Below are 11689 nucleotides of genomic sequence, written 5' to 3'. Positions count from 1 at the left end.
CATCGTCATTCATATTGGCGTTTCTTGTCCTCTATTGCGCCAATTTTATTGGCGTTTAACGCTATTCTTATTGGCGTTTAGATGGATTTCACAGACCCTTCCACCAAACCATGGAACCTTGTTTGGATTTTCTGTGAAAAATCTCAATTTGAAAGCCACTAGACTTGAAGTTTCATGGTTTTTCCACACTTGGAATAGGTTGGATTTCACCTTAAGACTTGCTCTAATAACAGTATATAGTACAGTAGCCATCATATCCGGAGAGATAAAAACGCACAGTGTCTTCTTCGCGTCAATCTTATCTCTCTAAAAGTTGTATTAACCAGAAGTGTTAATTTTGTTCAATTGGTTTGGATGACAGTCAAGATTGTCTACTCGAAGCAAAGGTATTTCCTTCCCTTTTGATACGAAATCTGATTTTATCTGTTTTTATTTTAGGTACTGACACTTCAAATTTTTTTGTTATCAGTTTGAAATATCAAAATTAACAGTGCGTTCCAACTAAAATTCAGAACCATTTTTCTTGGTTTTGTTCTTCTGTTGAGATTTGACCTCATTTGTTGTATTTCTGAATGTTTATCGAGTACACAATCGATCTTATTACGTTGCTGCTTATAATTTTCATTTTTAAGTTCGGGTTTGATTTTCTGATGTTTGATTTCTGGATCTTGTTAGTGAATATTGGTAGTCTCGAATTCTTAATGCCAATCCTTTTACTGCTCAGCAGTAAATAAACAAGAGCTCAAAATGGATCCTAATTAGCTCTGTTTGAAAATTGTTTTTTCCGAAAGAATCACCAAAATGAAGATGGTTTTAGGTCTAGTAAGCTACTCCAAGTGTTACTGAATTACTGTATCTTGTTACTTGGTTAGTAATTCCCACACTTTTTTAACCCACAGTTAAGACCAATAATGTTTTTTTTTGCTTTCTTCTGTTGGGGATGATCTCGTGACTGTTAAAGTAACAGTATACACATTCTTGGGATGTATTCTGATGGTTTTCCTATGGAATAGGGTTAAAAACTAAAAAGGAACCAAAATGAGGAATGTTAGATCATCAACAACGAACGTGCGGATAGCCACTGTCAAGCTTATCCAAGTCCCTGCACTTGTGTTTTTCATTTTTCTGTTAATTCAATCACAAAATGCAACCTCATCAAGAATCAATAGGACAATACTTCAACGGCGCCAAGTCTTCTCAGTCACTGACTACGGAGCCACTGGGGACGGCATACACTACGATACACCACACATTCAAGCAGCAATAGATGCTTGCCATGCCACGGGTGGTGGACGTGTTAAATTCCCAATTGGGAATTATTTAACAGCAACAATTTACTTGAAATCAGGGGTGATGCTGGATCTCCAGAAAAATGCTACCATTTTAGGAGGCACGAAACTGAGTGATTATCCTTTAGAATCACATAGATGGTATGTTGTGTTGGCAGAGAGTGCCACAGATGTTGGGATCATGGGTCAAGGAATAATTGACGGTCAAGGACCAAAATTTGTGGAGAAGATAAACGAAAGGAAGAATATTATGGTCAGTTGGAATGCTACTGGAGCTTGTTTTGGTGATGAATGCAGGCCTAGGCTCGTCGGTTTCCTTGACTGCACAAATGTTGGAGTTTCAGATGTCCTCTTTACACAACCTGCTTACTGGTGGTGCGTAGTATTCACTTCTTGATATTTCCCTGTTGATGCTTGCTAATAATGCCAATTTCTAAAAGAATTAATTAGGTCCATGGTACATTCATACTTTCAGGAACTACTACTATAGTATTATGTTACTAGCTTATATATGGGAACCAAGATGGTAAGCTTGTTTGTAAAATTTTGTGTTTTTCGTTTTCCTGATTCACTACATACACATGGGTTTACTGCATACTTTCATTTGGCAGGATAGATGTTGTTGGTAGAAATATGTTAGTGTTGCCCGTACTACATGAAAACAATTAAGCAGATATTGCAACTTGTCCAATGGCCCTACAAGAAATGTAATGCCTGTTCCATATTTTCTGTTGAACTTCTAAGGAATTTTCGGTTTATTTCGCACTGGAAGCACAGGCCTCTGAATGTTGTATATCTTGCACGCTTTCTATGCAAAAAAAAAAAAAAAAACTTTAAGCTACATGATAATATTTCTTCATATTAGTAGCAAATATAATATTTCTTCATATTAATTGCAAACAGAGATGCAGGAAAAGGGAACAAAAGGGAGTTCTTTAGATAAGGTCTTTGTTATCAGTCAGGGACCAGGGTTATATCACAGTTCATCATGCTTATATTGACTCGTATTATGTTATCTGATCTTAACACCCATAAATGTCAATATTCAGTGTAGAAAACAAGGTGTACAATATTGGAAACCCTGACAAAAAACTGATTGCCAAAATTCGGCAAAAATGACCTCACTATAGTTGTGTTTTATTCGGCACTACAACCGCATGGATGTTTATTGTCTACTGTGTTCCTTATTTATCTACATACGTAGGTTCACTCGTATTATGCTATCTGATCTTAGCATCCATAAATGTCAATATTTTCTCTTCAGAGTAGAAAGCAAAATGTACAATACCCAGAAACCCTGAAAAAGGAATGATTGCCAAAGTTTGGCAAAAATGACCACATTGTAGTTGTGTTCTATTTGGCACTGCAACAGCATGATTGTTTATTATCTATTGTGTTCCTTATTCGTCTACAGTTTGCACATTGTGAGATGCGACAATACATCAATTGACGGCCTATCTATTTTTGGTGATTTTAATACTCCAAACAACGACGGGATAGATGTTGAGGATTCTAATAATACAGTAATTACGAGATGCATCATTAACACAGGAGACGATGCTATCTGTCCTAAAACATCCACAGGCCCTGTGCATAACTTAACTGTGTCAAACTCCTGGATCCGGACAAAATCCTCTGCCATCAAACTCGGGAGTGCTAGTTGGTACGATTTTAAAGGTCTTTTATTTGACAATATCACCATCGTCGATTCTCACCGAGGGCTAGCTTTGCAGTTACGCGATGGAGGTATGACAATTATCACATAATTTTTCTTGAAAGGTTTATTTGATAGAGCAGTTGTTTTGTAATTTTTTTGGCTCTTGCTTTCCAACTCCTTAGCTGTGTGTAATTATACTATTCATAGGTATAACAAAACTTTGAGTTACTACCTCCATGTTATTCCCATATGCTCAAGCTTTATAGGCTAGGCTGGATGGTGAGACCAAATTCTACATGTGTTGGTAAAACATCAGACTGACACCCTAAGCGACCTCTGTACAAGAATGTTGCATGCCCTCTAGAGTTCCGTTATTTTATAGGCAACATCCTTTAAGAATTAGCTTATTGAGACCCCAAAACCTGGAAGTTGCGACCATGCTCGTCAGATCATGGCAGTTGGGTCCTCGATTATTATGGTAAAAGTTGAGATGAAGCGAAGGGTTTACATAAGCATGAAACCTTTGTTGACTCCGTTATTTTGTTACGCTGAGTGTAGTAAATTGTTACCCTCACTCTCTTATGCTCCCTTGGTGTTTCATACCACTTTATGTTTTTTTTTATTATCTTACATTGTCATGAACTCACCGTCAACTTCATGCAGGAAACGCCAGCGATATCACTTTTTCAAACATAAAAGTCAACACGCGGTATTATGATCCATCGTGGTGGGGCAGAGCAGAGCCAATCTACATAACAACTTGCCCACGTTACTCCTATTCAAAAGTTGGTATAATCTCTAATGTACAGTTCATCAACATATCTGTGAATTCGGAAAATGGAGTCTTTTTATCTGGTTCAAGTGAAGGTGTTCTAAGCAACTTGAATTTCATCAATGTGAATCTTACTTATAGTAGATGGTCCAATTTTGCGGATGGGTTAGTTGATTATCGACCGGGTTGCCAGGGTCTTGTAAATCACAGTTCAGCTGGTATTATAATGGATCATGTTGATGGATTACGGATTGAAAATATGAACATGAAATGGTCAAATACTTGCCTGAAAGGATGGAATAACCCTTTGGACTTCAGTCCATCAACTGTGAACAACATATCTATACTTGGTTTCAATTCAGCTCTAATGAGCCTCTCCCAGAAATCAATATAACATTGTTTTCACTGATTCTTATTATTCCTTTAATAATAAATAATTGTTTTGCCTCTGAAGTGAAGACTTGTTGTTGATGGTGGATTTTTGACGGTTAGATTCATAAAATTATATCGAGAATTATGTATTTCTGACCACATTAGAAGCATGAGAGATATTATGTCTTCGTGTTCTGCAAGAGAAGTGAATTGCAGTTCCATAATCTTGTCAAAACAATGATACATGACGGAGCCTCTTGCTCAAGAGCTTTTTGTATTCCTTTCAATGTTCGAAAGACATTTGAAAGATGTTTGGTGCTATAACCATTTCCAGAATTATATTCAGAACAAACATGATGTTGCCATCTCATGTCTGAATCAATTAATCGCTTCTAGATAGGTTGTCTGCTAGTACAAGGCGTTAATTTAGTGCTAATTCAGCCGGATGAATTCCTATAAATAATCAGAACGAATATGATGTAGTCCGTTCCTTCCGTTCAGGCCTTACTGTGGATCAGGATGTAGTTCGTAAGTGCACCAAGTATTTTGACCGATACGTGAGTCAGGGATATCGTTTTGGTGTGCTCTCCTTCTCCACTTCGAGGGATCTCAGTGAAGATGCAGTCGATCTCTTGAAGCGTTTCCACAACTATTCTATTAGGCATGAAGATACACCTAAGAGTGGTGATTTCTTTTTTCATAGATTAGGTCTTGTCAATCAGAAGGGGGTTGGAGCCAGCTTGTTTCCAGGCTTATTTTGCTCTTTGCATTTTGTTCTTTTCTTATGCTTTAATTATTATAATAAATAAATAAATAAATAAAATAGTATGATGTTGGATATATTAGTTAGGTTCAGAGTAGGGTGTCATTTTTTATCAACAACCCCAGTTGACACATAATCCGGTGTCAACAACACAAGTTGATACAAAAATTTGGTGTCACCGCCACCTCCACCGTCGTCACCACCACCACCACAGCATGTGATATAACAAATGATATGACAATTTTTATCTAAATATTTATTTACAGGATTCAAAATTAAATGAATTACGTTTTAGAATATGAGAGGTATAATTATTGATGGATTAAGGTATTTGTGAAGTCCATGAAAAGGAGGGGTGTTTATTCAATTTCCATCACGGTGTTAGCTGTCTCATATCTCGACTATCTGAATATACTAATTACTGCTAGTGTAAAACATTTAACTCATTTCTTCCACTGTTAAATTCTTCGGATGAATTCCTAAAAGAAATATACTAATTCACTCTGATATTCATCTACTTCAATTTATGGCTTTTCCCAGCTGAATCCCATGGATTAGTAAAGTAATGAATTATTCATTTTAAGGCATGGCACCCCCGAGTAAGTCCCGAGTAAAAGGCACAGATGTATTTAGTAATAATGCTCAAATGAGCATCCAAAAACATGGAAGAACAAAGATATAGAAGTTCAATCGAACAAGGAAAAAGAAGAGAAAAAAATAATAATAATATTAATAAAATAATAAAAACCGTGAGGTGGGTCCCACACGGACGACCGCTAACGATGCGCCGATTTTTGCTAGTCCCCTACTGTTTTTTCCTTTTTATCTTATTATTATTTAATTTTCCTCTTTCAATCAAAATTCTTTATTTGCATATCCCTTCAAATCTTGCTCCATGGACCTTATGGTTTTGCAAAGCAAGTGGTCCTGCAACCATTATGACTTTCTACCATAAGAAATATTAAAATGATATTATTTTAATATTTCCAAATACTGGTATTTCAAGAAAAATTAAGAGTTTCAGTTAAACTGAAATTCCTCCTAAAAAGACCAAATAATGCTCGATGGACCATAAGAAAATACCAAAATTTTCAAGAATGGTCCGCCGGGGCCATGTCAATACGAGCATGCCACCATGGCCGGCCATGGTCGGTTCCTTGGCTTCCAACAGCCGGTCTCACCTCCGTCAATGATTAATGACCTAATTAATCATCTATAATCCATTTTTGGTTCAAACTCTTTCCAACAACTTGAACCATCATCCCTACGACATTAGTTGGTCCCACTACCACCAATAGACGGTTCTACAAACCCTTGGTTGGTAACCATTTCTCTATCATAATTAGGTTTCACTTGATAATGCTCGACGTAGCACTATTTTAGTTATGATTAAATATTTATTAAATATTCTTTCACCAAATGCTCTGCAACTGAGTTTGGTGAATGCTCAACCGAGTATCACCCGAAGAGTTTATAGAGTTACTCGAAGGAACTGATGAAGTCGAATAGATTTTCCGGGAAAATATTTGTAGGTAAGTAGCATTCACACACTACCAATATTTCACGATAACATCCTGTTAGAACCTGAACTAAATGTTCGGCCTTACAAAACAGGCTTATCCACTAACTGAATAGTTCTTTGTAATGAAACTAACACAGGTACAACACGTCAAACGCATTCACGATTCTGGGATGCACACTAAAACCACGGAAACTCAAGATAAGAGGTACTTTTGATTCACTACATGTATCATGGTAGGAGTGTCAACGACATTCCTATAAAAACCTTCCAAACCACATCTAGGGTTTAATGTACAAATTGGTGTATACGTACATGAAGTGTTTTCGATTGAAAAATAGTTGTTACCGTAACCTTGAGGTTTTGGACACAATATGCTTCTACTTTGTTGACTGCCAAGTACCAATTATTTGTCACATAGTAGTGTAGTTGAGCAAATGTAGAAAGTTGAATGTAGTATATGTATGAATAAATGATTTGTTTGCTCTAGCAGATTTAGTATGTATGAACTTAAAGTTAGGAACGATAGTCAGACAAGTGATACGGTAATTTATATATTTTACTTCTGCTGTTTTCATAGACTCATTTTTTATGTTTTGTGGAGTGGATGCTAATTTATACAATTTGTTTGATGTTATTCACTCACCCATTGATTTGAGATGTTATTATTCCCCTATAAATGTATCCCTTTTGAGTTGGACTGAGCTCGATCTTTGATGTGTTAAACATGCCCACCGTTGTTTATTATTCATGGTCAGCTAAGGCATAGAACCAGAACACTCTTACCTGAAAATTCGCAAAGCGGCACATACTTACAGATGTGCATTTACGATCCTAAAGATGCGGTATCAAAATGGCTTGAGCTAAACCCAAGGTTAAACATTACGATGCTTCAGATCGTACAACTGGTTCTATCTTCCAACAATATCACTATGCATTCAGGCTTTTGAATAACTAAAAAGAAATGAGTGGAGGGGAAATGATGTCCATAATTCTTTCCAATACGAAAAAGGTTCAGATCAGAGACGTTATAACCTACCCACAACATATGAGATAGTCGTTATCTTGCTTAGATACAGAAAAACCATCAACTCTGGACCGCGTGACATAATACTTCATCTGAAAGAAGTCATGCTTTGCATATAATTAATGACTGACATCCAGCGCATTTGCCTCTACGTTATGTTCTTTTGTTCCCATGTGGTGAATTGGGATGGTACACTGGGATGTCGACTAGATAAGGCTATAGATACACGTATCACGCAAATGGAATATTACAATTATAGATTATTTCATAGGCGAGGTGAGTACTTGACGAGATACTAAGAGTGAGTATTCTCTTTCAGGAATTCATAGTGGATGCTTGGGCATCAACTGAACAAAATCGCCTTCGGTGGATTAGGAAAAATCAACCCAAGATGAGATTTCTGAACTATAAAGGGCTTGCGGACCTTGGGGTTTCTGGAAACAAAGCGGCGGAACGTGGTCAACCAGTAATACTCCCATCCATTTTCATAGGCGGTCCTCGAAACATGTACGAGATATATCAAGACTCAATGGCCATCACCAGGTACAACTAAGCTTGCCCTGATATGTATTCCTCTCCATGATAGTATTATTTCAGTCATTTTCGTTGTTTCGTAATTCTCTGAATTTACCTTTTGTCGAAAGAAAAATATGTTGATAGATTAGATGCCTAAAGCTTTGATTCGGAAATACAGGACGAACCTTTTCCCCGTCTGAAACATAGTCCAGTAATTAGCAACTAATTCAGAAATACATACCAATTCTGACATATCCCACCAATAAGGTGTGTCAGAATCTAATCATCCTCCCATTAAAGTCTAAGGAATTAATTAACATCCAAATTTTGTTGAGATGGGTATTTTTTTTTCATATTCCTGACAGAAAAGATGGATTATTGTTGCTAATTCTTTTGTTCATTAAGTTGTTAGATTTTGTATTCTGCTACTTGCACATGATAGTGTTCACAATTATGATAGGACATACATGAGACAATGTGTGACACTTTCATACTTGTTTGTAATAATTAAATATTTTGTCCGTGTGTATGCTGCCATTTCTGTCGAGTCTTAACTTTAATCTACTATTCTCAGAAATTAGACGTATGTGCTGGCTTCATGTCACGTTTTTGTGGACTGAATTTGTTTTACTCCAGCCATATGAATATCTCTTTTACATAATAGACCTCACATATCAGAAGTTGATTGGATTCTAATCAATTGAAGGTTAAAAATTGTTAATATACTTTTTTGTTACTTGCTAAAAGCTACAACCATCATCCAGATATATTTTTTACCATGACAATAAATCAACGATGGGAAGTAATTACAAGTGCTATGTTAGAGAACCAACAACCGCACAATAGGCCTGATTTGGTGGCACGTGTGTTGGAACTCAAACGTAAAAGAAATAGAAGATAAGAAAGTATTTGGAAGGGTGGTTGGATATGTTTACACGATAGAGTTTCAGAAGAGGGGTTTGCCGTATATGCACATATTGATTTTTCTGGACAAGGCAGACAAAATACACACCCCGGAGCAAGTGGATAAGATGGTATGTACCGAATTCCTAGATGAAAAAAAGGATCTAGATATTTTTCATACTATACATAGATGCATGGTGCATGGACCGTGTGGTCATAGGAAACCAAGTGCAAGTTGCATGGATGGCGGTAGGTTCACCAAAGACTATCCGTAAGAATATGCAGAGTCAACTTCAATTAGTGAGAAGTGTACTGCCACACGACTATCACCCTGTTTTCCGCTACCACAATCAGTCATACACTAATATGGATGTGGTCCCTCACAATCCACATCTTACCAGGATGTTTGACTTCCATATCAATGTCAAGGTCTGCTCCAGCGTACGAGCCGTGAAGTATATACATAATTATATCTACAAGGGACATGACTTGACGATTATGGTTGCTGGTGATGGCCCCAACGAGATTCTTCAATATCTGAATGCAAGGTATATCGGAGCACCTGAGGCAGCTTGGCGATTACTTGGAAATTGTTTACACAAAGAGAATCCCAAAGTACAGTGGTTAGTGGTACATCTTCCAGGCAAGCAGCGAGTTATTTACGATCCAGATGATTCCGTCGAAGTAATTCAGGATAAGGCAGAAAATGTAGTAACAACTTTGATGGGGTATTTTGACTACAACAGGTTAGTGCCAATTTAAACTGTGTCCCGCAACTATAATCTCTGCCTGATTTTTGCATTATTTTATTTGTTTCCTCTACAACTTGCATCATATTATCTCCGTCGTGTTTCATTTCTTGTACAAAGTGCTCATTGTAGTAGAATAACTTTAGTCCATTTAATGGATCTTCAGAAAAATACTTGCATGTAATAGCTTCAGTTGTTGGTTGTGTAAACTAAACAAGATCCACTCATGTTATTTATAAACCTTTAATCAAGTCAAGGTGAAAGATCCAAATGTGGCGGTGACAGTAATAACATGGTCTTGGAATCCCAAACTCATACAAATGGCAATTACGGTTTATTTCTAGAAATTCGAGATGTGATGCTCACATTGTGAATAATGTTACGTTAGATATTTCCTATGTTAGTTTCCATTTTTGCGAGAAATGTTGGTGACGAAGTCGTATAGTTATCTATACTATAAAACTCATCTATTAATTGCATATCAAATAATTTTTCTTTTGACTGATTAAATTACATGTTGAATGTTTCATTGTTATATTAATATGCAACATAATGGTGATTTTTTCTTTTGCTTTTAAGAGAAGTAAGGGACACATTCTAAAGTTTCTGAATACTACAGGTTAAATCCAGAAGCAAGGGCATATACCTACCATGACTTCCCGCAGAAGTTTGTATGGTCAGGTAAGATACGGGCCTCCCTCTACATGTCGATTTCCTTCTTTAGTTTACGTTGCTATTAGTCAAACTATTAATTAGTGAAACGTTTAGTTACTGAGATGATTTTGGTAATAGTCTAATTGTGGTAGTAATTACTGAAGTGGTCGTCATTACATATGCTTTTTTACATGTTTCTTAGTATCCATTTGAATTACGTTTTGAAAATGAACATGTTTCTAAATTATGTTTCTGAGTATCATGTCATTTTGTCAGATAAGAAGTGGCCTCCTCTAAAGAAACACTTTTCCAATTGGGAGAATGTATTTTGTCGCCCCAAACAGTGGTGAATTGTATTATCTGAGTTTGTTGCTTACAATAGTAGCGGGGCAAGGTCGTTTAAGCACTTGAGGACTACGATGAAAAGTGGTGTTAAAGAGGTCCACCGGACTTTCAAGTTTGCATGTAATGCACTAAATCTGTTGGAAGATGATGGAGAATCTGATAAATGCTTGAAAGAATCCTTCATAACCAAAACCGGGCATCAGCTGGGACAACTAATTGGTATTATCTCGAACAAGTGTAGTCCTACACGACTAGAAGTTCTATGTGAGAGATATGGAAAGGATATATGTAATGATTGACCATTCAGGATCAAAAGACTATACAGAATTGAAAATCCAACGGAGGAGTAGGTACTTGATTACGGTCTTTACCTCATAGAGAAAATAGTTCATGAGGAAGGGAAGGAAATGAAGGACATTGGAATGCCCCTGCACACCGGCGACTGGAGCCGAATTGTTGGAAATCGACTACTATGGGAGCAAATATAACTGCAGTTTGAGATTCAAGATTCAGTGGTGGATTCAAAAGTGGATAAGTTCAATACTACACGAAAGCATTTGAGGTAATAAAAGATTTCGTATTAAATAATCTTGGTAAAACCTTCTTCTTAAATGGTAGTGTTAGGATGGGGAAGACTTTTCTGTACCGCACATTGGTAGCAACACGTAGAAGCAATGGTGACGTTGTTTTAACGGTCTCTTCTTGCGGCGTAACTGCATTGCTTCAAACTGGTGGAAGGGCATCACATTCAGCCTTCAAGATACCACTCGAGCCATAATGTCGATTTTGATTTGATCGAGGTAGAATTATATCGAGCTACCAAGTTGATCATATGGGATGAGGTGGCAATGCAAAACTGATTTTGTATTGAAGCGGTAGATCGTACTCTAAGAGATATAAGATCAAGTAGCGAACCATTTGGAGGGACCACTGTTGTTCTTGGAGGAGACTTTAAGCAAACTTTGTCAGTGGTACAAAAGGGTCATAGAGAACAAATCATAGACACCTCTATTAGAAGATCTGTTTTGTGGAGAGATGTGAATGTGCTTAAGCTCACACAAAACATGAGGCTTAAGAGTCAAGATCCTGATAACATTACATTCTCTAGGTACTTACTTCAACT

At 36.9% G+C, this 11689-nt stretch overlaps 2 protein-coding genes across 3 annotated transcripts; both read left to right on the top strand.

Annotated features, from left to right (window-relative positions):
* The first annotated feature begins 239 nt into the window (after window positions 1-239).
* Window positions 240-4171, top strand: LOC113358386 (exo-poly-alpha-D-galacturonosidase-like). Of its 2 annotated transcripts, XM_026601938.1 has the most exons (5): window positions 240-386; window positions 1014-1664; window positions 1765-1815; window positions 2704-3035; window positions 3610-4171. In XM_026601938.1, exons 2-5 carry the CDS (start codon window positions 1039-1041, stop codon window positions 4110-4112), a joined length of 1512 nt encoding a protein of 503 aa, XP_026457723.1. In that variant the 5' UTR covers window positions 240-386; window positions 1014-1038; the 3' UTR covers window positions 4113-4171. The 2 variants fall into 2 exon arrangements, with proteins under 2 accessions (XP_026457723.1, XP_026457724.1); XM_026601939.1 differs by lacking the exon at window positions 1765-1815.
* Window positions 4172-9316: 5145 nt separating this feature from the next.
* LOC113360506 lies at window positions 9317-11344 on the top strand. The gene is made up of 5 exons (XM_026604013.1): window positions 9317-9564; window positions 10187-10248; window positions 10498-10544; window positions 11061-11128; window positions 11185-11344. Exons 1-5 carry the CDS (start codon window positions 9317-9319, stop codon window positions 11342-11344), a joined length of 585 nt encoding a protein of 194 aa, XP_026459798.1.
* Window positions 11345-11689: the final 345 nt, after the last annotated feature.

The sequence above is a fragment of the Papaver somniferum genome, chromosome 3 (assembly GCF_003573695.1).
Source record: "Papaver somniferum cultivar HN1 chromosome 3, ASM357369v1, whole genome shotgun sequence".
NCBI lineage: Eukaryota > Viridiplantae > Streptophyta > Magnoliopsida > Ranunculales > Papaveraceae > Papaver > Papaver somniferum.
Note: the sequence above shows the minus strand (reverse complement) of the source record. Positions and strands in the feature narration are given on the sequence as shown.

Coding starts and splice junctions, on each gene's coding strand:
- LOC113358386 (XM_026601938.1), top strand. CDS start 1,039: ATGAGGAATGTTAGATCATCAACAACGAACGTGCGGATAGCCACTGTC. Junction 1,665..1,764: donor ACACAACCTGCTTACTGGTG/GTGCGTAGTATT, acceptor TCATACTTTCAG/GAACTACTACTATAGTATTA. Junction 3,036..3,609: donor TTTGCAGTTACGCGATGGAG/GTATGACAATTA, acceptor AACTTCATGCAG/GAAACGCCAGCGATATCACT.
- LOC113360506 (XM_026604013.1), top strand. CDS start 9,317: ATGGTTGCTGGTGATGGCCCCAACGAGATTCTTCAATATCTGAATGCA. Junction 10,249..10,497: donor GCAGAAGTTTGTATGGTCAG/GTAAGATACGGG, acceptor TCATTTTGTCAG/ATAAGAAGTGGCCTCCTCTA. Junction 10,545..11,060: donor ACTTTTCCAATTGGGAGAAT/GTATTTTGTCGC, acceptor ATATAACTGCAG/TTTGAGATTCAAGATTCAGT.